Here is a 27920-nt window from a genome sequence, read left to right as displayed (position 1 = left end):
ATGCAGTGCCTGAAGAAGTTCCAGATCCCATGGGGCATCTACAAATTCTTCCACAGCTTCTTCCCCAAACCTTCTCATCAGTGCAGCATATCTACATCAAGAGTTGAAACTCAAAGATGGAATGACTATGACTCACCTGAGGAATTTAACTTTGCAAGCGATGTGCTGGACTACTGGGCTCAAATGGAGGAGGTAAGAGGGCATGGTGATGGAGCATGGAAACAGCAGTGTCATCTTGGCTTTATCTTGCTCTAACTAGGTAAAGAGAGATGGAGAGATATATGGATTATCCAGAGATACAGAGGATCCCATGGCTTCTTCAAGACAGCTGTGTGGTTGGAAAAGCTTACATCTGAGGGCTTGATTCCTAGTCTGGGTATTTTCCCACTTCTCTGAGCTTCAGTGGACTTGTTTGTTTGCTTGCTTGTTTGTTTTCCTGTGAAATTGGGGTGATTTATTTTTAAAACTCACTTGTACCATGGGTAAAATTATCTGGTGAATGTTTATTCTTCCATAACTACAATCTAGTGCAAAGTTCTAATTGGCAGGTTTGCGGAGGTCTGAGTTCTCACCTTCAGTTAGTGAGAGAGTAGAACTGTTCAGTTCATCACACTTGGACTGGTCTGGAAGCCATGCCTAGAGAGGGGACAGGCTTTCAGAATGTGCACAGGAGCGGCTACTGGATTTATCTAAATCGAATCACCTGTCATCCTATGAATGCGGCAAGTCTCCCTGAGATCCCTCATGTCACCTACATTCTTGAGAATGGCTTTAGGGTTTTCCAGAGAGGCAGTTTCAGTGGCCTGCAGCAGCATCACGTCCCTCTACAGAAAATCCCCCTTGGCTTGTCTTTTGCAAAGACACAGGTGGATAGAGAAGTAGGAGTGGGACTGGGACCTGCTGTAAACAGATGTGAAGTTTTGAGCCACCCAGCCCTAGTTGACAAGCCCTGCAGCACCCGATCTTTGTACAGAGACAATTCACCTGAGATGAAGTTGGGGAGTAGCTATAAATGTTAAGTTCCCCATGAGCATGCACTCAAAGGTTACTATTCAAGGTCAACATGCGTCCTCTGCCATCTTCTCTCAGAACTTTCATGACAGTACCAAGAAAAATACAGTCCTCTGTCGTGGAGAACATGCTTATGTTCTATGTCAGCCATTCTACCTTTGATCTTCTGCTCTTCCCGTTTTTCCAGATCAGGAAACTGGAGACCTGAGAATTTAAGTGACCTGCTGGAACCTCCTCCCTATCTAACAAACAGGGGAGCAAGATTTGGATCCAGGCTGACTGATTCCACAATCCAACCTTTAGCCTAGTCTCCCTCTCTGAGAGGCCAGAGCATCTCTGCTTCAGAAATAGATGGGGTTCTTCATTGCTGAGACCATAAGTCTAGCTAAGAACATTGAGAGCATGAGATAGGTTGGGGAAAAAAAAAGAAAGTGGTAACGAGGAGACAGCAGTATTAGCTTATTCCACATGCACTCCATAAAGTTCTGGTTAGTGAGTTCATAACCAGCTTATAGGATTAAAAAAAAAAACAAGTAAATCTTCCTGTAGAAAAGTCCAGGATGACTGGATTTCATAACACCATAGTCAGCCATTGCCACTTCATCTGTATCTCCAATACCCACAACCCCATTTAAAAGCACCCCATTTTGATAATATTCATTTCCAATATCTGGGATCTGTCTGCTTCAATGTTTACAACTGTCTCACTCATGATTAGGAGCCCAGACCCATTCACTGTTAGCCTGTAGTGACATGTGGTGCTTCATACATAGTAGTCACTCAGTAAAAACTTGAGGATGGGTTAGCTTTGGGTCCTTCCTGACTGGTGCTCCTGTGAAGGTCTCTGCTTTCTGTGCCACCTCTTATGACTCACCAGCAAGCGTCACTCAGAAACGGGCCCCTGGTTCAATCAGCAGTACTGCCTGAATGCCACTGTTTACTTCACTCATTTTCAGCACATTTAATTTGTAAGATATAAGATGGAAATATAATGTACTCATGTGAAATCATCTGGGATTTTGGCAAATAATTCATTAGGAAAAAAAACAAAATTAAGCAGTAAGCTAGATAGATTACAGTGCGATACAGTTACTCACTAAGACTACCAATGTGTAAGCCTGGTTGTTCTTGGAAATAAAAGGTATATTACTATCGAATCCTCAGGTAATATATATATATATATAGTTAGTATATGTATATATACATATTATATATATATATATATATTAATAAGTCCTGAAACAGTCCCCAAATATATTTCTGAGATCACACTCACATCAACTTGTTTCCATTCTGTCTCTTATACACTTCACTGATTAGTTTATTCATAGAAATAAGATGTGATGAGTGCCCAACGAGGCGATAAGACAGTAAATGAGATAGATAACACTTCATTTTTCCTGCCATTTTCTGTTTCTTTCTTCAATCTATCCCATTACTTTATATTGAGTTTCCATGGCAACATGTGTGATTTTCTTTTTTCATTTCCCCTTGCATGTATTCTAGAGATATTTTCCTTGTGCTTACCATGAGGATTGCATATAATATTCTGTAGCAACAAGAGTCTATTTTTAACTTCAACAGTTTATCCTCAGTCACCTAAGAAAGAAAGCCTACTCCTCTACAGCCCTATTCCATTCAACCCCAACTTTACAATCCCGATGTCACAACTTCTATCTTCTCACAATGTACACTTTAATGTGGGCTTATCATTGTCTTTTAAATATAACTAGAGAATAAAAGTAGAGGCCAGTGAGATGGTTCAGCAGGTAAGGGTACTTGCTGCTGCCAGGCCTGACAACACTCCTCAGGGGCCACCTGGCAGAAGGAGAGCATCAACTCCAAAAGTTGTCCTCTGGTATTTGCACGCATGCTGTGGCATGGATGTCCATAAGCATACACCTGCAGGCACACACACATGTGCACACACTCATGCACACACACACAGATGCACCCACAAATGACTAAATAATTGTATTAAGTTATTTTAAATAATAGTGGAGTTACAAGCCAAAAGTATAACAATAATGGTATCATATTCATACATGTCACCATATTTATAAGAAAACATTGTGTTTTCATGTTTGTTAATTTCCAGTTCCTCTCATTTCAAGGTAATTTCTTTTTTTGTTTTGGTTTTTTGTTTATTTTTTGAGACAGGGTTTTTCTGTGTAACAGTCCTAGCTGTCCTGGAACTAGCTCTGTAGACCAGACTGGCCTCAAACTCACAGAGAGCTGTCTGCATCTGCTGGGATTAAAGGTGTATGCCATGAAAGCCAGCCTCAATTTTTGTAAGGCAAGTCTGGTGGTGATAAATTCCCTCCAGTTTGAATTGTCTGTGAATATCTTAATTTCTCCCTCACATTTGAAAAGAAATGTTAAGTAATTGGTGGTTATTGCTGTTATTTTCTCTCTCTCAGCACTTCAAATATATGATCTCATCTCCTCCCACCTTGCAAAAGGTCTACTGAGAACTTGACTGGCAGTCTCCTTGAAGGTTTCTTGAACACAATGAGTTACTTTGCTTTTGGGCACTCAAGATCACTTCCATGATTCTGGCCTTAGCATTTGAATTACAATTCACACAGGTCTCTTTGGGCTTCTCCTGGAGTTGTTGAGCTGTTTGTATTAGATGACACTCATCTTTTCTCATACCCAGCAGTTTGGGGCTATTGTCTCTTCCAACAAGCTGAATGGCTGTCTCCCACTGAAATTCCCAGAATATGTATATGGGTCTGGAAACTACAGTTTTCTTCATTTTTTCTCTTCAATTTCAAATGACCTATATTTATCTTTTCATTCTTTCTTCTACCTGTTTGCATCTCCTGTTGAAGCCCTAGCACATGCCCATTCAATAACTATGTTTTTGGTCCTAGAATTTAACTTATCTCTCTTTTAGAAGGTTACTCCTCTATTGATACTGGCGTTTGATTCATATGGAGTGTTTCTGTTCTTCTTTTCATCTTTGGGTTTTTCTTTAACTGTTTGAGAAAATTTGGCACAGATGTTAAAAATATCTTTGTCTAATAACTAAAGTCCATTCAGCCTGGGCTTCTGTTTTTGGGGATCTATTTTGTCCCTTTGACTAGGCAGCATCTCTATTCTTTTGTATGCTGTGTTGTTGGTTGAAACTTTGGCAAGTTGGGGGAAACCCATTTTTTTCCAGTCATATACACTAACTCATGTAGGTGAAGACCGTCACAAATGTGGTCAGGTTGGGGCTTAATTTCATCTCAAGCCTTTCTGAATTTGTCTTCCCTGGTCCTATTTGTGTGTCCCCTACACTGTGCCAATTTTCACATTTATGTGGCCAATGTTCCTAACCCCACTTCCTTTTAGGAATTTACCTGTGCTTCTTCTCAGGGCCTTGACAATTCTGTTGAGTTCCTTCCTCCATAACTTTTTGGCCCTTGGTGCCCACAAGTTTTTACACACCATAGACTGTGCTGGTGGTACAGAGATAGTCAACTGAAGAGTCAAACTATGATGCTGTTCCCCTGTGACCTTCAGATCAGGCAGGAGACAAAGCAGTTTGCCCAGTGTCTCTTGACACTGGCTAGGACACTGCAAACAAGTTCCAATCTTTTCCATGAGCCAGGATGGGATGGTTTCCCCTTGATTGTGCCACAGCACACCACAGGCTCAGGAGCAAGAGCAAGAAAGAATGCCACAAAATGCCCCACATCCGGTGTGTGGCTTTAACTGTGGGCAGCTGCTAAATTGTTACAGACTCTTCACTGGGTTCTAGAGTTCTCACAAAGCTACTTTGATCAATTTTTTATTATTTATTTGATGTTTCTGTGAGCAAACAAGGACATGCTCCCTCCCTAACCTCTAGTAATACCTTAATTTTAAAAGATTACCTAAACATTTAGCAACTACTTTAGCCTCTTTTCTTTTGTTACAATACTGTTTTGTTGGGAAACTACTTTGTGCTAAACATGGTTAATATGGTTTACTTATCTAAAGTTATTTAGAAAATATTGTTGTCCCCATTTCATAGATGGGAAAACTGTAATGAAGAGAAGAACCCTGTCTATATCAGTTCTCAGCCTGTGGGTAGCAACCATCAGAAAGCTTATATTTCCAATGATCTTAGGAACCCCCAACCATAAATTTATTCTTGTTGCTACTTCATAACTGTAATTTTGCTACTGAACAGTGTCTCAGTTCCTAAGACCACCAAAAATATGTATTTTCCAATGCTCATGACCCACAGGTTGAGAACCACTGGTCTATATGAACCTAGAACAGACATATGAAGAAGGGGATTTGTTCGTCTTCAGTGGGAAGCTTGAAGGGTATTCAGGGTCATAAGTGATTCAGGGTAGTACCCAGTCTAATTTCTTACTTCTCTGGAGTCTGTTAATGTCTTAAGATAAGATCTCACTGTGCTAGGCTCACACTGGAAAATGGCTATGGAAGTAGATTGTCCTTTTCCTTGGAAGCAGGAAGTGACACTTGGTATGTAATCTTAACTAGGAGGGCAAGAGAGGCCCAGGTCCAGCCCTATGGTGGGTGAATGGCCAAGGAGATGAAATAAAGTGGAGCTTCCAAGAACTGAGGGACTTAACCCGCCGTGCTGCCAATGTCTTTGAGCAGACTTGTGGCCTGCAGCAGGGAGATCGCCTGGCCTTGATTCTGCCTCGAGTGCCCGAGTGGTGGCTGGTGACAGTGGGCTGCTTTCGAACAGGTCAGTGATTCATGTGGAACTCATTGGACCTGAGGGCTGGGATAGAGGAAGACTCCTTGCCTCCCTCTGAGGATGGACACCTCAGTTGGAGACAAAACATTTCCTTAGGTCTATCTCTTTCTCCCACTCGCATATACTCTCACACTTTCTCTTTACCTGACACACTGGCGTTAATATGCTCTAAACTTAATATTATGCACCCCACCCTTCCTCTTTCAGGAATCTGTTGTAGATATTATGAGACCTACAAGCACCAGGTAAGTACCCATGAGCACAGGAGCATAAAAATCTACTAAAACCAAAGAAGTTCTCTTCACAAACTCAAAGGGGAGTTACAACCCAGAGGCTAACATCAGTGCACTACAGTTACCCATGCACATTTGTAGCCAACATTCTTCTATTATCCAAACAATAATATCTTTCAGAGCCAACTTCTCTTTAAATCCAGTACTGAATTGTGCATTTTATGTAGTTCTCAGATCTCCTCCACCCCCTTTAATCTACAATGTTTCAGACTTTTCTGCATGGCAACATTTTTGAAGCATCCAAGCCAGTTATTTGGCAGAATGCAGCTCACTTTTTGGAGTGAAGATTCTTTCTTTGTAGTTCTCTTCAGCTTAACTGCATTTAACGGCAATCCTACAAAACTAGGTTAGAGTACCTGTGGAGTGGACATCCTCCAGCATCTGTGATGAATATTTCATCATCAAGCCAGGCACTATTTACCTGGTCCCTTTTGCATGATGATGATGATGTGAATCTTTCCCCAGGAGGCTTTTATATGGTTTGGCTCTGCATCCATAGCTCTTAACTGTACTGAATACTACTATGGTAGGCTTATGGGCAGAGTTTTCATTTGTATCATATCATCTACAAGTTATTAATTAAAATTTCATGTAAAGATTTCCCTTCCTTTTAAATTACTTATCCATATTTATGTATAATTCAGAATCCACATGGGGCTTTGTATTTTAGACTTTCATTGTTGTTACCAATAGTTGCGGAAACATCAAGTTAAAGGTAGAAATGTCCTTGTCTCATGATTTCACTCATGGCTGCCTGGTTCCATTGCTGCCCAAGGTGAGGCAAATAATTATGGGCTAATGTGCTGGAACAAAGTATTCCACCTCATGTATCCAGGAAGCAAAACACAGAGTCTGGAAGAAACCAGGAACAAGATAACCTTCAATGACTTATTTCAACAAAGACCCACCCCCACCACCACCTCCCAACAGTTCATTTTATTATGGTCCATCTATACATTAATCATTGATTAGCTCACAGCCCTTGTGATCCAAATGCCTTTTAACACTGGCTCTACCAGCTGAGGATGAAGCCTACAACATATGAGCCTTTAGGGGGATACTCCATATGCAGACTGGCAGGACACACGGATGCTCTTCTTGCAATCACCTTTCTCATCTCCTCATGTATATTCCTGTAAAATGTTTTCTTTCTCCCCTTTTTCCTTTCCCTATTCTTCTGTCTCTTTCATTATCTAGCAGAATGTAATACAGGATCAAGAATTAATATCAAAGGCAGAGATAATATAGAAAAGAAAAACTATGCATCAATAGAACTAAGACATGGCTAGTGAGAAGCCCAAAACTATAGCTGAGTCCTCTGATGTGAGAATTAAAAAGGTTAGAAGCAAAGAAAGGTGGTCCAATAATGGGTTCCCCTCATGCAAAGACTACTCACTAGTCAGGGCTAGTGTGCTTGTGCAAACATACACATGCAGGAAAATGTGCACACACACACATGCAGGCCCACCCCCAACCCCACATGAACATATGCATACATGCACACACATTTATGCACACATATACTTCCACATGTACACACACATGTACACACACATGCATGTACGCACACAGCCATTTTGAAAGAGGAAAATAAAGAGAAAGAAGGGAAGATAAAGAATGGACTTCAATGTCAGAATAGGGAGTAGGGTACCTCCATAGAAAGAGAAGGCACAGATGTTCATGCAGAGAAGAAATGTGGAGGGAAATGGCCTGTGCTTTGTGGATTTGAGGTGCAGAAGGGTGTCTAAGGAGGATGTGATTTCAGTAGAACAACCAGGTTTGAACTCACTGGAAGTGGCTGTGTTGGTATTGATAAAGAGAACATAGGAATGTTCACTGGACAATGTGGCTAAATTTGAAGTAAAAGGAACAAAAGACATTCAAGATGACTTCAAGAGACTAATGGGGAGGAAGAGGAAATGGGGCAGGGAGTACTGAGATGCAGCAGCCAGTCCTAAGCATCAATAATAGTCCTCACAGGTACTATTACCTGATATGTCCTAAGTGTGTGCAAACCAGGATCCATCTATCCTCTGTTTGGACTCCTCTAGAAAGGAATAAGGAAGAGCCTATAATCTTTATGTTCAGAGAAATTAGTTGGAGATCTTATTAAGGTTCAGATTCTAACTGAGCAGATTTGGCACAGGATGTAAGATTCTGTATTCCCCATGGTGTGGAGACTGGTGGTCTGTGGATCATAGTTTTCATGGTATTGTGGGAATTTTCAGCTGATGAGCCAGGCCTAAGTCTGTGGATGTGATAGCAAACCATCCTTTCTCACCCCCAGGGATTGTCTTCATGCCTGGGACTATCCAGCTGAAAGCCAAGGATATCCTCTATCGACTACAAAGGTCTCAAGCCAAAGCCATTGTGACCACAGGAAGTCTTGTCCCAGAGGTGGACTCTGTGGCTTCTGAGTGTCCTGCCCTGAAAACCAAGCTGGTGGTGTCTGATCATAGCCATGAAGGGTGGCTCAACTTCCAGTCACTAATTAAGTGAGTTTCTGGTCTGATAATCTCAGTTTCTGAATATAGACTAAGGAAGGAGACCATCTATGCCCAAACACTGGGAGACAAGTAACTAGTACAGGAAGCCCAAAGGACTGGATACTAGAAACTCTCTTCCTAGCCATGCCATCCACCTGCTATGAAACCCTGGGCTTCTTGCTTCTCTTCCCTTGGTTTTCTTGGCCCTTGGTGCTTTGTAAAATCAGGATATTGAACTTACATGTTTTGTCATTAATGTACACTCATCCATGAGGCCAAGCAAAGGAGGATTATAAAGTCAGGGACAAGTGTGTTGCATATTCTGTGTAGATAGGTAACCCTTATACATACATACATACATACATACATACATACATACATACATACATACATACACACGTACATACATATGTGTGTATTAACACATATATGAAGGAGTTCAATGAAAATAAATTTCTGAGGTAAAATGTGAAGCTTCAAAACAACTTGAACTTGGTGGGTATTGCACGACTTTGAGTGTTTAGCAGTCTGGGGCAGGTGGATCTCTGTGGGTTCAATCAGACTGATCTACATAGCATGTTCCAGGACAGCCAGGGTTACACAGTGAAATCATTTCTCAAAAACAAGAATAAGAATAATAAACTGAATTTCTAATTGCAATGGAACAGTGGGACAGCAGCTTTAGGGGCAAAGACTCTCCCTCTCCTGGGTACCACTAGGGACACCTTACCAGCAAGCCTTTAGGTAGGACTAGAGAAAGACTCCTTTCATCCCAGGAAAACCTCCTGGGAGCATTCAGATGTATTCCACAATACTCACAGCACAGCAGGAACCATGTGAGGCTTGCTTCTTGGGAGTAACACTTCCATGTTTAAAAGCCATTTGTTTCAATAGTAAAAGGAAATGACCTCTCACAAAACCAGAGACATTACTGAAAACAGTTTAAAACCAAGAAAATGTTTGGGAAATCATTCAGATTACCCAGAGTCAATGTGGTCCCCTGTCTTAATTAGCACAGACAGCAGTGCTGGTGTTTCCTCAACATTAAGGTTATTTTCGGATTAAAACAAATAAAATAGACAGATTGGCTTTACAATCAGAGAAGGAAGATCCATTAGGAAGATGCCCCAAGAACCAAGAGACAGAAGGGACACAGTTCCCTGTTGGGAGCACTGAATGAGTTCCCATTCCTGACTCACTTAGAATGAGCTGCAGTATAGACAGTGCTAGCTAAGTGTTCTGTAACTTCTTAGTCCGTACATTCTTCTCATTTTTCAACTAAAAACACACCAGCCCAGTTGTCCAAGTCATCCCACAGTCAGGCTGATGCCTGCCAGTGGTAACACCAGTTTGTCCTCCAGCCTTGCAGATTTCCAGGTTCCCCACTCAATGCTTCATGTTGCTCCATCAGAAGATGGGAAAACAAAAGTGTGATTTTTCTTCTTTTGCCTTAACTCTCTTTGCAGATCAGTATCCCCAAACCACACCTGTATTAAGTCAAAGATGAAGGATCCCTTGGCCATCTTCTTCACCAGTGGGACCACAGGTTTCCCCAAGATGGCAAAGCATGACCAGGGACTTGCCTTCCGGTCCTGTATCCCTTCATGGTAGGGAAAGAGCACCTATTTAGAAGCTTGGGTCCAGCTATAAAGCAAGGGGTGTGTGCACATGGGCATGTTGAGGAGATGGCATTCTGAATGGAAGTGTCCCCATCTTGTTCTCTGGTTCGACCTCAGAGGGTCTGGGAGATGAAAGTCTGGGATTTTGAATGCTAGCTGACATAGACCCAGGGTGACACAAGGGACTCCTTTGGATTTTTGTTGAGCACTCTCATCGGGGGTGGGTATTCTGTAAGCTATGCAAGTAACAAAACATTGTGTCTCTGACAGTGGGTAACAGATGCTTGTCTTGTGAGTCCACTCCTTTCACTAGTATGGGAAAAACAGACATGGCATTTCTCACTAATGGAATGCCTGGAACCTAGCTCCAATAGGTCACCAGCTCTGACTTTGAACAAAAATACATGGAGGCTCAAACTAAGCTTTGGTGAATCATTTCAAAAGTCTTAAACCGACTGTCTCCACCCCTTCCTGCTTCCTCATAGTATTTAGAACAGACTGAGCACTGCTCTTTGACTTATTAGCTGGAACAGAAGCAAGAGCAGGCAGACAAACGAGAACCCCTCCTCTTCATCTCCTTGTCATTGCCCTTTGACTAATTGCCTCCTCGTTGCAAAGGATGGAAAGCCCAAACCAAGCACTAAGCCAAAGAGTAATAGCTAGAGTAGTCCAGGGTTAGGCTTCAAACTGTTCTGTTTACATTAGGTTTTCATTGTGCCATACCACCACTGTCACTGTGCCATATAGATGCTTCCAGAATCACCAAGTGTTATATCAGTGACTGGTTCAGACCCAGCAAGGCAGCAGAAGACTCTGCCCCAACTTTTCTAGTGAAGGTCTGATGGGTCATTCATTAGCAGAGAATTAGTCTCGGTGTCCTGGAAGCATGACATGGAGGGGCATCTGTGGTGCTCTGGAGCCCCAACACAAATCATGTGAAATGAGGGAGAGTGGTGGTTCCTCACCTGGATTGCTCCAAGCCCCCAACATGCCTCCTTGGTGGCACAGCTGAGACCATTGTCTTTTGGAGTTAGCAGGAAAGTGTTTGGCCTGAAGACATCTGACATCTTGTGGTGTATGTCTGACCCAGGATGGATTTTGGCTACCGTGGGGTGCCTGATAGAACCATGGGCATCAGGATCTACAGTATTCATCCACCACCTTCCTCAGTTCGACCCTAATGTCATTGTAGAGGTAAGAAGACCAACTTCCCAGAATTGAAACCTCTCAGAGGATATGCATGTTCCCCAAAGCTGGGCCCATCTGAGAAAGACTCAGGTAAACCCAAGAAGGCTGAGTAATTAAAGCAATCCTGGTCTTGAGCATCTCACCAAGTGGGACACTGAATCAGAGTCACAGTATCAGGATCACAATGTGAGCTAGAATAAAACACATCTTTTTAGCTATTCCATGGATCTATAGATCAGATATTGTGGGTAGGAACCCCATAATATGCATGTTGAGAAACTAAAGCAAGAAAGATAAGCCCAAATCTCTGGCTCCGGCCCTGCTAGGGCCAACTAGCAGGTGTGGGGAATGGGGTAGGGATGTTACTTCTTACAACAAAGTGTCAAAATTAAGCCCTTATAATATGACAAGACCAGCTTCTTACTCCACCTTTGATAGCAATTGGCATGTTAGTCACCAGTCGTAACCTTAGCTTCCTTTTTAAGAAAGCTTTGAAATATACTTTTATTTGTTGTTTGATAACATCATACATGTACATAATGTAGTTTGGTCAAATCCAGCTCCTGCTGCCTACCTTCCAATTCCTTCAATGTCTTTCACCACTTCTGTCTCCCAACCATGTGTACTCTTTTTTTTTTTTTAACCCATCCAGTCCAATTAGTACAGCCGATGTATGCATGACTGTAGGGGCCATCAATACAGACACTCACAATTGGTAAAAGTACAAAGAATGAAATACTGTGACTTTCCAATCAGTCCAAATAGAATATCTATAACACACACACACACACACACACACACACACACACACACACACACACACAGAGAGAGAGAGAGAGAGAGAGAGAGAGAGAGAGAAAGAAAGAGAGAGAATTGTTTGTTCAGCTCCTGAGACTTTATCCTATGAATTCTCTGTCCTCATTTCATGAGCAACTCCACCTCTCTGTAGACACCGTGTTCATTTCATAAATGCCCTACTAAATGCCATCTCCTCCATGAGTTCCTTGGAGTACCCACCCAATCTATTGCCCTCCGCTATGTACTTGACAGAACTCTATATTTCCCTAATGACATCTACCAAAAACCTTATCACGCATGTTTTTTTTCATCTCCTCTGTTAGGATATACCATTTCTATTGTCTAGCATGTTACTTCACTCTTTTTTGCATTTGCTCCCAAAAGTACCTGACACATGTCATGTATGAAATCCATGCCTAGTGTGCATGTAGTAAAGGAATTCACACAAAAATAAGTAGACTTTCATGGAAGAGAGGTCATAACCTAATGGATGATAATGGGCTGATGTTTTTAACCTTAGCTTCAAAAATAAAATTCCCAATCTCTTCATTTCCAGGTACTGTTCAAATACCCCATCACTCAATGCCTTGCAGCACCAGCCGTGTATTGAATGATTCTTCAGCAGAAAATTGCCAAGTATGTAGCATTCATTGACTGATAATAGAAATCTTTGGTTAGGATTTTAAAAAATCTGATGTGCCATGGTTTGGTTTTCCTCTATTTATTTTTTAGTGTGTGTGTGTGTGTGTGTGTGTGTGTGTGTGTGTGTGTGTGTGTGTGTGTGTGTATTTAGTAATAATTATCAGTCTAATTGGTTAGTTCAAGACCCAGCCCTGTATAGGTTTGTTCACTTCACATGTGTAGGTATATTATTTGTGACAAAACAAAAACAAAAATACAAAACTGCCTATTTTGAAAATGTACAGGTTAATGAACAATTGAAAATACCTATGCAATCACATGCCTGAGTCAGAAAAATAGAACTTTGTCAATGCCTCAGATACATCAATGTGCCTCCTGTGTCCCCTAAATAAAACCACTGTCTGTTTTCTTGGTGATCAGTCCTCTGTTTTCCTTGATAGCAACTAAGGAAATATTCCTGAGAAAATGGGTCTGCTTTTCATGCTTTTTAACTTTTATTTATACAATACAATCCTGTGGCCTCTGGCTTCCTTTTCCAAGATCATGTACGTGTGATATATTCATGCTGTGCATTTTTATGGTTAGTTTATCTTCATTGCTACGTAATACCCTGCTTTATGAAAGTATCTCAATTTCTTTGATCATCCTACCCTAATGAAGATGTGGGTAGCCTTTGCCTGGAGCTATTGGCGACCAGTGTTGCACTTAACTGTGGCACCACAACCCAGATGAAGATAAAATAGGCTTTCTGATGTTTTTCTAGGGCACAGGCACCTAGGTCACAATAGACAGTTTCAATATTTTCCAAAGTATTAAACCATATTTTGCTCTTTGTCAAGACTGAAGAATTCCCATTATTTCATATCATTTTCACCATTTTCTCCTGTCGGTTAATATTTGTCAACCCAGTGTGTGTGTGGTGTTGTCTTATTGGAGTTTTACTTTTCACTTCCTGGTATTTGGGGGTTGGTCTTTAGCTAACTTGAAATCTTTTCTTTGAAAACTGTGGGCATGTGCATATATTCTAGAAACTCCAATTCCACTACCTCTCCTAACCCCAACAGAAGGCTAGGCTCCAAACTGAGCCAGCTGAACAAAACGTCAGTCATTTCCCTCCCATTTTCTTCAGAGAATTCAATTATTATTTTGTGGAGTCCCTCTAGGGGCATTCTAGAGAGAAATGAGATAGAGATTGTATCTCATGTAAGTGTTCCCCTAAAGCTCTGCCCTGAAATTCCCCCTCTCTCGATTTCTGGTCTCTGTCGAATTCTGTTTCCTGTTACCTTTCTGTATTTTCCTACAAATGGCCCTGCCTTGATGTCCTACTCAAGCCTTTTCCAACCCTAACTTTCAGCCTCCACACAGAAATAGAAAATGTCCTCAGATAGCACAGCCCTTCCCTCACAAAAGGCAGTATATCTCTGCTACACCCAAGTGTCCCTTGGGGTCTCATCCCTCACCACTTATGGTCTATAAAGTTGTCCCTCTTAGACCCATAGGAAGATTTTCTAGTGTGAGTTCTTATGAGTATTCTTGTTTCCTTGTTACATCCGAACATAACCAAAACATCATTGATAGGACCCAACATCTTCAGCATCACCCACTCACTCCCTGTCAGAAATATTAACGGGGACTTGTGGAAACAGTGCGGCATCCATCTGGCTGGGACCATCAGTAAAACGACAGAAGGTGGATTTAAAAGTGAGCACGCAGACAGATGAGTGATCTGAAATGACAAACCATAAGCTCTTGATGCTTTATATTCCCAGCAAGGCATCCAAGGCTGACATATTTGTCTTCCCCTAAGTCTCAGGTTCCCCACTGTGGAGCATTGCAGCACTGGTGGGGAGAGCCTACTGCCTGAGGAATACAAGCAATGGAAGCAAAGGACAGGCCTTCTCATTCATGAGGTCTACGGACAGTCAGAAACGGTAGGTAAACAGGCCCCTTCTGCATCATCTTGATGGACTCAGCTACAGAGCACAGTCAATGGGTCGCCCATGACCCAGTGTGTGCTAAGGTCTTCTGTGTACAGCACCGCTCAAAACCAATAAAGGGCTTTAAGGTTCAGGGATAATTTATCCCAAATTTGCAGGGGGAAAATGTACAGCTTATCAACTCATTGAGAAACCAATGAACTGAAAGCTGTTGGGCAAAACTTAAAAAGACACTTTCACACTGTGCCTGGGATTATTAGCCCAGGGGAACCACATTCGTGTGGTGGGGGGGGGGGTGGAGTGTGGAAAGAATCATCTCTCCTGCCACATATCCTGCCAATTCCACCATCACATTCTAGAGTAGCTGCATGAAGAGGTGATTGGGAGCTGACTTTCAAAGTTCATGTCTGGATGCTGAGGAGAACAATCCAGGTTAAATTATGAGACTGTAGTGGTAGTAGATGAGGAAGCAAAGTCTTTCTGTATATGCCACATGCACTCATTCACACTCCTGCACACATACACAGGCACACACTTAATGATATCTTAGAGTATCACTGAGCTAGCAGATGGTCAGGTATCATGCACCTCCTGAATCTCAAGGACTTCGTCAGTCTTCCATTCCAATACTTTTTCATTAGTGTCTAATGGCTGGATAGAGCCACTGCCCAGTATCCCTTGAACTAATGCAGGTACATCTGCCACTTCATGCCCTATAATACATTGACTATTTAGATGTTTTTCATGTGCTTATCTGCTGTTTTTACCAAGACAAACCAACAAGTCAGTGAGTTGATTTGCTTCCAACCTGAAAAATTGTTCTGACTCTGGACCTATAGTTGAATGGCTCCCAGTTTACACAGAGACAAGGAGAAGGGTGGGTGAGAGCAACATGCCTCACTGGTGGCTCCAGTCCCTCTGCACAGATGGTGCTTTCTTCCTCCAAGTACGCCACATTCTCCACTCACTCATGCCCCCCTCACTGACCTACAGTGAGAGCAATGGCCTCCCTTACCTACAGTGAGAGTGATGTCCTCTCTCTCCCTTACCTACAATGAAAGCAACAGCTTCCCTTCCCCACCTACACTGACAGCGATGGCCTCATTGACCTACAGTGAGAGCAAAATGTCCTCCATCCCTCACCTACAGTGACAGTGATGGCCTCACTGACCTACAGTGAGAACAATGGGACACCAGATGTGAAGAACTTCCTCACCCAGGAGCTTTGCTCTGTCCATTATAAACACCAAGACCATAGGCCTATGGATCAATCTTTCTGAGTGTTAAAATCCTCCTTTCTGAAGCAGATATTATTATAATGCCACTATTGATAATTCAACATACATTAAGTTCTGGCCACAATACTAAACCCATAGTTCCCACCAAAGTTACTATGGTCATTGTGTATTTTAGGTAGGTATTGTGCCAGATTCTAGGTGTACATAAGTGAATGGACAGTCTCTACTTTGGGGATTCTTGCTATCCACAAAGGGAAACAAACAACCAAATAATAGTCATAATGCTTGTGAACTTGAACTGCACAAAAGTACTGTGTGGAGAAAATACCACAGGAAAAGAATGTTCCATGGACTCTTCTTGGGTTCTGAATAATAATACTTATTAATAGTCTTTCACTGGGTGTTTGGTATGTGCCGCACACTGTGTAAAAAGTTCCCCCACAGAGTCATGTGTATTGTGTGTGCCCATAGCCTGTCACTTAAGAGACTAAGCAGCAAATCACAAGTTCAAGGCCAGTTGGAACTCACTATAGGTACAATAAAAAAGACCTTATCTCAAAACACCAAGAAACCTGAACACATGGGGAAGGGCCTAGGCCTGGCCCAGGATGATGTGGTAGACTTTGGGGAGCCCATTTTGAGGGCCTTACCCTGCCTGGGGAGTGGAGAGGGGATGGCTAGTGGCAGGTGAGATGTTGGGGGGAGGGGAGGGAGAGGGAGAGGGAGAAGGGATTGACATGTGAAGCAAGCTTGTTCCTAATTTGAACTAAGAAAAGAAAAGAATTTACTAATGAAAAAACACCAAGAAAAAAGGGGGTAGTGGTTCCCATACATGTTCAAGAACAACTAGAAATAAGTGTGTCCATTGTCTCTTTTTGGCAAAGAAGGAGACAGGCATATTTAATACAGAGTGCTCAAAATAGAATGACAAAGAACTACATAGAAGAATCAAATTCACTGGGAAGACAGGTGGGGTCAATGGGTATTGGCAGAGGAAATGGCATAAAAATCTAAACCATCTCAACCTATTCCCAAGTTGCTGAAGCAGGATTCCTATCACTATCCAATAACTTAGTGGATATATATGGTCTATACAATATGTATGGTCACAGCCTTCCTGTGGGCAAACCAACACATCCCTGGTAGGCATTCCACACTCCACCTGATGTGTCACAGCCTCCTTTTGTGTCTACCTTCTCCTCAGTCACTAGAATCTATCATCCCTACATGTAATACAGATCCAAGCCATGCTGGGAATAACAAGTGTCCACTGAATAGAGTTGAGTCAATGCCTTGAGCCTGAATCCTATTCTCAATCAAATGGCCTCTATCAGAGTTCATGTGTGTGACCCTGCTTTATACAACCTTGGTCTTCTTTTGTGAACAGGGAATAAGCTGTGCTGTCTTCCGGGAAATGAAGATCAAGATAGGCTCCATGGGAAAGCCTGTATTACCCTTCAACGTCCAGGTCTGGTCTTAGGGTGTTGATGGGGAAGGCTTTATAGCTCAGGTGGGTTTGGACCCATGTGTGACAGCAGATAGTAGAACCAGCCACCCCCTTGTCTCCCTGCTCCCTGCCTCCTGTTCTCCCCTGGTTTCCTGTGGGAGCTTCAGGTGGGAAGAGCATTACTGTGGGTACTAATGTAGCTCACCTGGAAGAGAGATGCAGCTCACATGGTGTGTGGGAAAGAAGAATAAATAATACCCGCAGGTAACCTTCCAGTTTGAAGACACAGCAGTAACATCTACATTCCCATGAAACAAAGAGCCCCAGGTCTTGGGCTCCATATTTACTGATTTCAAATAATTTGACAGTTTTATTCTCTTTTCTGACAGTTTCTTCATGATTGATTTCCATTTATTCTATAATTTCTTGTGGTGAGCCAGTCAGTGGCACATAGGGCTGAGCAATTCATTCAATGTGGGATTCAAAGACTTCTTGTTCCAGATCATCGATGAAAAGGGCAACATCCTCCCACCCAACACTGAAGGATACCTTGGCATCAGGATCAAGCCTACCAGACCTCTAGGTCTCTTTGTGGAGTATGAGGTAATGGCATCTCACCCATCCTACCTCAAGAATGTATAGAGGTTGTTTTGCACCCCAAGACTTCTTCAAGTCATCTTCTCTTCACTCCATCCCGAAGAAGCCTATTTTAACTACACACTAGGCTCTCGGTACATTGTCAAAGCCCTTCTGACCTAGCCCACTTGGGATTTAAGAGCTAAATGATTGGGGAAGAGGAAGATGGACCTCAGAATCACCAGACTGGGCCTCCGATAAGCCCAATCGTCCCTTTGCTGAGGGGAACCTGGAAGTGATGCATGTCCTGCCCATGCCAAATGTGCACAGCAGGTCTAGAGTCTGCATCTTTTAGGTGTCATAACCTAAGTGAGAAATTGAGGACTGCAAAAAGCTGGGTTGAGCTATAAGCAAACCTGCTGAAGCTCCCTATCAAACACACTCTGGCCATCCTGGTTAGAAGTGATCCCCAAGACAGACCATGGAGGGGTGACCAGACTGCCACTCTCCTCAGACCCCATCTCCTTTCTGCAAACATTCTTCACCTGATTCGATGGTTGTCTTCACCCCATGGCCTCAAGGGCCATTCCTGTGGATGTTTTTTTTTATAAATCCCAAGTTATTCCAATAGGCAGTTCTAAGAATCACACATACATGCACATCCGTGATTCCCAAACCTAGGTATCATATATATATCATATAATATGTGTGTGCTTTAATTTTCCTTTTCTACCTCTTAGAGTTTTGTTTCTGAGAATTAAGACCAAGAGCCATGAACTTGTTTTGGTAACTATCACATAAAGCAGTGCCCCCTGGAGGCCATACTATAAGGACTCTTCCAATGAGACCTGGTTTTTTGTTGTTTGTTTGTTTGTTTTGATGTAAAATAGAATATAAAATTCACTCCTCCATTTTCAAAAGTGCACGTTAGTGGCATTTAAAGAATTCATGACAGAGTGAAACCCTCACATCATCTGTCTCTAGAAAATATACACTAGACAGAACTTCTGTACTCGTTGCACAGTAACACCCACAGCCTACCCCTCACCCTCAGGGTCTGCTTACCTCTCAGCCCCTTTCCGACTTTTTGTATTTGCCTATTTCAGAAAATTCATATTCATGAGATCATGTGACACATCTTGTTTCACTTATCTCAAGTTTGGAAGCTTTTTCTGCCTTTCTGTATTTGAACATCGTCCCAACCCCTCCCCTCCTTCTGGGGCTCTGACAGTGCATCTTTGGTGGATTTGGTATGTCCTACAAGTGCTTTAGGCTCTGCTCACTTTGCTACCTTATTTCTTTTCTCTTGGGAATTTATTTTTTTTCAACTGCTATATTTTTCAGTTCCCTGGTTCTTTCTGTCCATTTTAATATGTTTTTAAACCTTCTGGTGAATTTTTTAACTTAGTTGTTTTTCCATATTGGATCTTTACCCATTATATATGTGTTGAGTTATCACCTTGTTGCCCACACATACACTCAATTATTATGTGCCAGAAAAAAAAAAAAACTAGAGATGAGCTGTTGTTAAGGGGTTAGAGCTAGTAAAGGGAGAAAGGTGGAGCAGAGGAGGGTGAGAGTACTTACAAAAGCCTTGTGAAGCACCTCCTGGCAATGGCACTGCTATGGTAGGGTGAGGAATCCATGCCTGTGAGCAAACTACATAGTGCACGTGCACACACACGCACGTACCCACACACACACACACACACACACACACACACACACACACACACACGATTAAACCTCAGGAAATCTAAGAGAGATTAGAGGTTGGATCAATGCCTGTATCCTGATTGGAATATTGAACAACTGAACAATGGCTTTGTAAGACATTAGCACTGGAGGAAACTAAAGGACATATGGGATTTCTTTGTATTGTTTCATATTCTTATTATTCTTCCTACTTTGCATTGTTCTGTGTTATCATAGGAAAGCTTATGTTATGAAGAACCTGCTTCATGGGACTCACATGAGGATCAGATTAGGTAGCACTTGGCGAAGGGAATCCCCTCACTCGTGGCTGCTGCCCCTCCTCGGCTGCCCCAGCATTGCACATGTTGAGCTGAATAAAGCCAGTGTTCTCACTAGAATGGGAACTTTAATCTGGGAGAGAGTTCCACACAAGATGCTGTGTTTTAAATATGAGCCTAATGGTACCCATGGGTGGATATAGCCCAGTGTGTGAACCTGTCCAGGTTCCAGGTGCAGAATTCAAACCCAGACGTGACCCCAAGCTCAACTCTGATTTCACTACCTTCAACAAAGGCACTTCATTCTCTTTGCAGAATGACCCGCAGATGACAGCCGAAGTGGAATGTGGGGACTTTTACAACAGTGGGGACAAAGCAACTGTTGATGATGATGGCTACATCTGGTTCTTGGGCAGGGGTGACGAAATCATCAATGCTTCTGGGTAGGTGATGTGGGGCCTGGGCTAGCTCTCTACACCCTCAAAGCTTCATGGCACCTTGCCTGCCTGACATTCCTCATGCCTTGGTGATGGGACCCTCAGCCTGAACAGAGCCATGTTTGGGATATGCTAATACCTGGATGCCTGGTCACTTCCACCATCCTTGTAGACAAAAGATTTAATTGCAGTGAAGTTCAAGGGGTAGAGTAAAACATATAGTTACGAGGAGGAGCCAAGAGTGTAGTGACACAGGCCTATAATCCCAGATATTCAGAAGGCTTCGGCAAAAGAATCCTAAGTCCAAGGCCAGCCTAAACAACTTACTAAAACCCTATCTATCTCAAAACTGTAAAGGGGACCTGGGGATACCCTTTAGTGATAAAGGCATTGGCTTCCATGTGTGAGGGCCTAGGTTCAATTCCTAGAACCAGGACAGAAAGAAAGAAAGAAAGAAAGAAAGAAAGAAAGAAAGAAAGAAAGAAAGAAAGGAAGGAAGAAAGATAAATCTTTCTGCCAAAAGCCGCCTGAGCAGCCGCCTGAGCCCCACCGCCACGTTAGCTTTATGCCAGCCGCCCGCCCAAGTTAGGGCCCAAATGAATACACAGAAACTTGTATTAGGTGCAATGCTGCTTGGCCAATGACTAGGATTCTCATCTGTTAGCTCAGTCTTAACTATCATAAACCTATATATTTTATAAGACTTATCAGACGCCTTATTGGCGTCCCTCCTTGCCGGTGGATCACATTGTGCTGCTGGAGCAGGAGCAGAGGGGAAAAGAGGACCCTTCCTGTTTCTCCTTCGCTTAAATATGAGTCTCCTTGCTATGTCACTTCCTGCCTGGGTCAGCACTTCTCTACTACATTTCCCAGAATCCTCTTTGACTGCTAGTCCTAACTTGCTGTCTCATTGGCCAAACAGTATTTTATTTAACAATCAATAAGATAAACATACACAGTACATTCCCCATCAAGAAAGAAAGAGAGGGAAGGAGGGAGGGAAAGAGGGAGGGAGGAAGGAAGGAAGGAAGGAAGGAAGGAAGGAAGGAAGGAAGGAAGGAAAGAGGTAAGGGGATCTAAAAGATAAAATAGCACACTGAGATGAGGGAAGAGAACACAGCATTTGCTAGGACACGATTTGAGGATCTCGATGGCTCTGATGCTGAGGGAAGCTGCTTGGAATAAACGCCGAGAGCTCTGCAAAGAGCCATCACTCTTCTACCTCCCTCATCAGAAGCACAAAGTAGACCATCCCCAGGAACACCTGAGCCAGATAGTTTTAATATTAGAAACTCCATTTGGGGGTTCCAAAATACTAGTCTTGACTGTCTGACTGTCTATGACCTCCACCCTCGGTGTCAAGTGGCCATGTGACCCTCGAAGTACAAGGTGTAAGACTTAGTTCTCTGTAGCCCTGGTGTCTGCTCAGAACAGTTGCTTCTCCAGGTACCGCATCGGGCCTACAGAGGTGGAGAACGCCTTGGCAGAACACCCGGCTGTGGCGGAGTCAGCAGTAGTGAGCAGCCCGGACCCAAATCGAGGAGAGGTAAGGAGAACACAGAAGCTGCGTTGCATACAGGGACTGAAGAGATAAGGGTGGGGGAACTTCCAAGACCTTAGCATAAATTGGGAATCTAGGAGGGAAAGATGACGTGCTTGTGCACTTACACAGTATGGGCACCAGAGGGCACTGTGTCCTCGGCCACTGAAAAAAGTTGCTATTGCGCAACCTGCCCTGTGCCAAATCATTTCACTCTCAGGAAACCCAATAGCCTGAAGCTTGAGATGTGGCAAAATAATAATAATAATAATAATAATAATAATAATAATAATAATAATAATAATAATAATAATAATAATAATAATAATAATAATATGAGTAAATCAAAACCCAGTACCCCAAGGACTCATCTCACATTTTCGTTACAAGAAAGGCACAGGGAGTTTAGGTAGCTTGCCTAAGTCCTGCAGTGAATAAAGTAAGTCAGAAAACAGTGCAGTGCATTTAAATGCAGGTTCCCCACCTCAGGATAGCTCCATCAGTAATTCAGTTTCCTTTTTGTTGCTGTGGTAAAATAACCTGACCAAAAATCCAAGGGAAGAAAGGGTTTATTTTAGCTTACAGTTACTTGTAACAGTCCATCACTGCAGAGAAGTTACAATAACACACACACACACACACAGGTGTGTGTGTGTGTATGTGTGTGTGTGTGTATGTGTGTGTGTGTGTGCAAATGCAAGCTCCAGAGCATGTGTTCATTAGCTCAACAATGTCTATTGGACACTTCTGTGTACCAGGACTTGTGCAAGTAAGTGGGGATATAACTAATAGTGTAAAATAAATTATCAAACATTGTTAATAACAATCATTGCTGTTTTGATTTATTATTATAATTATTATTGCCCATTGAGTTCCAGACAAAGGAGGGTGTACACAGTAAATACATATTTGATATTAATAATGGTGATGGTAGTAATAACAAATTCATACAGGTCATGTGTTTCATACATACTCTGTGTTCTCATGGAATTTTTACAAAACCCTTAGAGGAATGAACTCCTATTGTACCTACTCACAGAGAAGGAAGTTAAGGTGAGGAGAGGCCAGGTATTTTTTTTTTCCAAGGCATGCAGTGGAAATAGGAAGGACACAGATTTGAACCTGGCCCTCTCCATTTCCACGTAACCTAGTCTCAAACATCAACTCAAGCCTAACATGAATTTGTCCATTCAATAAACATTGTTTAGCAAGCTCTGTGAGTTGGCAAGCATCTGAACCTCCACTCCCATTCTGCAGGTGGTGAAGGCGTTTATTGTCCTGACCCCAGAGTTCCTGTCACACGATCAGGAACAGCTTACCAAAGAGCTACAGCAGCATGTGAAGTCAGTGACAGCACCATACAAGTACCCCAGGAAGGTGAGCCCAGCTGGATGGACCCAGCCAGTGACTTCAACAGTTTCTCAGCTCCAGCTGGCTACTTCACCTCTCAAAGGGCAGCCATGGTAGGGTGGGGGACAGTTCAGTCAGCCAAGAGGTTTTGTTTCTTGGGGAATCTCTACCCTGTGCCAGTAATGAACTCACTGATGCACATTAACCAAAAGAAAAAGACCAGGAAAGTACCCAAAAATGTATTTTTAATGTTACTTATTATCCTGTAAAATTTAAGAAGAAATCAAACTTGATACTTTTCAGGGTTTTTAATGTGATTCATAGTAAGAAATAAACCCTATATTTCAACACCAATAAATATATATATAATATATATATATATATATATATATATATATATATCAAAAAGAAACAAAATATTTATTCTTAGAACATATAATATTATTTTGTTACATTTGTTTCAAGGGCCATGTGCAGCATGCAAAATATATCCAATAATACTGAAATGATTTAGTCACAAAATTGAAAATTGTCCTGTAATTTAAGCAGGTGGTAAAGTTTTTTTTATTTTGTTTCATATCACATTCTGCTATATTATGTTTTTGTCTTTTTTAATTATTTTTAGAGACAGTGTCTCTTTGTGTAACCCACGCTGGTCTAAAACTCATTACATAGCCAGAATGGCCTCAATCTCACAACCCTCCTGCCTCAGCTTTCTGAGTGTCAGGATCACAGGCATTTACCATCATGTCCAGTTTCAGATTATTTTCCTTTTGGCACAAAATGCCTTGCTTGTATATTGAGAGAAAAGGCAGAGTATGAAAGGAAATGCTTAGTATTGCCCTACTGGTTTAAAATAAGAGACTTGCCTGTCAGAAAGTCATTGTTTTCTTCTGCTGTCATGCATGCCTGCACCATCTCATGTTCATAAAGGCATACATGTCAGGCAGCTGCAGGGCTAACATGTATCATGTACCAGAATGCTTACTGTGTGTGCCTGGCTCTGGCCCCAGTGCACTGTTAGTCAAGCCTTTCCACAGTCCAAGAGCATGTACTCATGTTTTATAGAGACGAAGCTGAGGTTCAAGTTGCCTGAGGTTGCACTCAGTAAGAGTGCTGAAACTCAAAAGTATGTGTGATAGCAAAACCAGCCTTCTTCATTAGTCAAGGCTCTCTTACAGGGGTCAGAAGACCTTACTTCCTACTAGAGAGGGTTACATCTAACTATAGCACACTGCCCCCATGCTATGGAGGTTGATAGCGCTGAAGGTCTCTTGTTCACGTCTGTCATGGCTCTTCTATAACCTCTGCCCCACATCCCTCATCCTGGAATGGGGAGGCCACAGAGGCTCCTGTCTTATCCCATAAAAGACAAAAGATATTAGTGGCTGGCTCCAAACTCCTCTGCCTGGAGAGGACATGTTCCAGTTTCACTCACAATTCATGGGGCAAAACAAGTTACATGACTATACCCTCCTTCAGGAATCAGTGGAGCCCATGAAGGTCACCTCAGGTGTCAGCCTGTGGAGGGAAGCAGGGCGTGGGAACTGGAAGGAAACCATAGCAGCCCTTAGTTAAGATGACTTTCTTCTCTACCAGGTGGAGTTTGTTACAGAACTGCCCAAAACCGTCACAGGCAAAATCAGAAGGAAGGAACTTCGAATGAAGGAGTTCAGTCAGAGATGAGCAACCAACCCAAGATCATCATCCCTGTGACCTGACACAAATCTTTGGCTTTTGGGGGTGGGAGTAGCAAGGGTAAGTTTGGAAGAGGAAAGCTTATGTTTTCAAATTCAGTTGCCACCCTTCCTCGAAGTCGTTTGTCCTTTAGATGGCCACAATGAACTCTCAAACTGGTTTTGTGGGCATTAAAATACTAACCTGAAGAGCACCCTGTGTGGTCACTCATTCTATGGATGGATACCTTCCCTCCATAGTCTTCCCTACTTGTCAATCTGAGACACCCCAAGGTTAGACTTTCCCTTTTGACAGCAGCTTCTACAGGAGCCTGAACATGCATTCAACAGCCAGAACATGGAGGTACAGAGAGGAGACCCAGGCCAGAAGGAAGTCCACTGAGCTCAGCTTCAGCTTGGTGGCAACACTTACCAGCCAAACCATCCTGTCCCTCCTACTTTGGATGAGTCCAGTATCTTTTTTGCTCTAGTCCCAAGCAATGCTGCTTCTGCTGCTGTTTCCTAACTTAAATTTACTATGAGTGAGTGAGAAGCCCAGCTTCCAGGAACCCAGGAATCATGTAGGTATTCTCTACCCCTGCCCAGGGACCTCAGAGCCTTAATCCCAAGCTTTCATCTCAGAGAACCATATGTATCCCTTCCCCCAAGAACAAGAACACGATCCCCCAGGCATCCCACTCACTGCCATGACCCAGGACTCCAGTCAAGATCCCTCTACAGATAGTCCCTCTTTTCTCACTATCAGTCCTCTAGGGACCCAAAGCCGGTTTCCCCACTGGTTTTGAGTTCTGTGAATTCTCTGTCACTTAAGACCTTGAGGTCTGTGGTAGAACCATCTGGTATAACTACAGGTTAAGAAGAGCATAAGCAGAAATGTCCTTAGTCAGGGGAGGTTTCGGGAAAGAATATATTTTCTTCTTTTATCTTACCTTAAAGGGGAGTCAATATTGAGAGATTCCCTTCAACATCTGCCTGATTCTTGGGTAGATACACACACTCACAGGAATGAACAATTCAGCAAGCACAGAGCCAAGCAGAACACACAGCAACCCCAGCCTTACTTGGGGACACCTCCACAGCCCCATGATTTCTTGTGTGACATGGTGCCTTTAGACTCTTACTAAAAGTGGTGTCATCTGGATTCTAAATACAGTGCTGGACATTGACCCTTTTGCAAGGTATTCTGTAGGGTTACAGCTGGATCCCGATAGAGTGTCTAATTAGGGTGGCCTTGTGGGCAGGGACATGTGGTAGGAGTACAGTGAGAGGTGTAGTTTTTGGTTCAGATTTATAAGCCAAGATAAAAATGTGCCCCCAGGGCCCTACTTAGGAATATAATGGTGCTCTCTATTACCTATAACCTGTCAGAATTATTAGATGATATAATTGTCATTATAGTAATGACTAACCACACAAGTGACAAACAGAGGGACTGGGCTGCAAACAAGGACACTGGCTTAGCCTTGCATTCAGGTCAGTGTCCAGCCATTGAATCTTGGCTATAAGCAGAGCGTCTTTCCTAGTCCTCTTCCTTACAAGACTCCCCCACACCATAGGCATAAGTGTCTCTGAGCCATTTTCTGCATAGCTACAATTCCTGTCCCTGAGCCTGCTTCTTCTTCTATGCCATGGGAATGAAGATGATAGAGAGGGTACTAAGCCAGGAAACAGTGCTTGCAAATGGGTCAAAAAAAAAAAAAAAACAAGCTCTGCATACATTTTAAATTTAGAATTATAACATGCTAAAGTATGGTCCCAGCAAGAATTATTCCTAAGAAAATGGACAAGATAGAAATTTTCAACAGGGCAACAATGACAGACTTCTTAGGAACACCAACAAAATCAGATCCAGGTTAAAAAAGTTAAAGAAAATATGGATCACCAGTATGACATTATTCCAAATAATAAGAAGCCTTAAGATACTTAGAACATATCAGCTACAAAAAAAAGTCATCTTTCACAGATCTGCATCAGCCTCTGAGAGGAAGCCACCCCTTGGGCAGCTCCAATGAATGCCTGTGCTCCAAGAAAGAGACACCTTCAGTCTCTTGTTTCTCAAATGGCTAGGGCATTATTAGCCTTGTTTGTGGAGGTGCCTGAGTGAAGTGCAATTCCAAGCTCACCATGGCCTACCTGCTTACCTGCTCTTGGATCCAACACTGTGTAACAATTGCTCTGAGTCACATTTTTTCTTCTAGACTTGGTGATTTTAGTCATTTTAAATATCAGTAAACATTCAAAATACACACAAGGGTTTACCTTGTTCCAAAATAATGACATCCTCACATCTTAGCCCTTAAAGAAGGCTGAAGGAGAGATAAAAAGGTGATCAGTATGGGTTTTCTAAGCTTCATAATGTCAATTTTTGAGACTCTGAAGTGATAAATGAAGACAATTCCCCTGCATAAGTTCCCAGTGACTCAGACAAACCCTTCACTGGTTGCTCTTGACTTGTCTGCATGAACCCTCAAACTCAGCACATTGACTCTAAATGATTTTCAAGACTGCAGACTCAGCAGGGATGCTCATTCACTGGGCAAGAAGTGGAAAAGAATGGCCACTGTTCCGCTAGGAAATGTGACTGCATAACCACAGTGCAGAACAGAATAAGGCAGACTCCAGGGCACATGCAGTGCAGGTCATGATGAGAAAGATCATCCCATGATGACAGGAAGAGGGCACACCATGCCACTTGTGTGGTACTCTGCTAGGGTAGATGCTGAATGGTCTTGAGTTCTGCTGGTAATATGAATTTCTCCAACATAAAGCTGTGTAAATTTTGTTCTGTGTGATTTTTTTATATGAAAAAGGAACTGTAAAACTTAAAGATAATGACAGGCATCACTAACTATTTAAGAAGACATATACTTGGAATTCAATTTGAGATATTCCCAAATTATGATACTTGATGCATGGAGGGAGGGATGGAAGGAGGGAAGGAGGGAAGGAGGGAGAGAGGAAGGGATAGGGAGGGAGGGAGGGA

The 27920-nt window shown here is 42.5% G+C and overlaps 1 protein-coding gene across 1 annotated transcript; it reads left to right on the top strand.

Annotated features, from left to right (window-relative positions):
- LOC100767739 (acyl-coenzyme A synthetase ACSM1, mitochondrial-like) lies at positions 1 to 24926 on the top strand. The gene is given in 13 exon segments (XM_035441307.1): positions 1 to 192; positions 5494 to 5704; positions 8297 to 8504; positions 9962 to 10084; positions 11128 to 11308; positions 12657 to 12736; positions 14550 to 14673; positions 17305 to 17385; positions 17866 to 17967; positions 20229 to 20356; positions 21797 to 21896; positions 23148 to 23267; positions 24840 to 24926. Coding segments are annotated over 13 exon segments (1737 nt in total).
- Positions 24927 to 27920: the final 2994 nt, after the last annotated feature.

Source organism: Cricetulus griseus, chromosome 3 (assembly GCF_003668045.3).
Source record: "Cricetulus griseus strain 17A/GY chromosome 3, alternate assembly CriGri-PICRH-1.0, whole genome shotgun sequence".
Classification (NCBI taxonomy): domain Eukaryota; kingdom Metazoa; phylum Chordata; class Mammalia; order Rodentia; family Cricetidae; genus Cricetulus; species Cricetulus griseus.
This window is presented reverse-complemented; position numbering and strand designations above follow the sequence as displayed.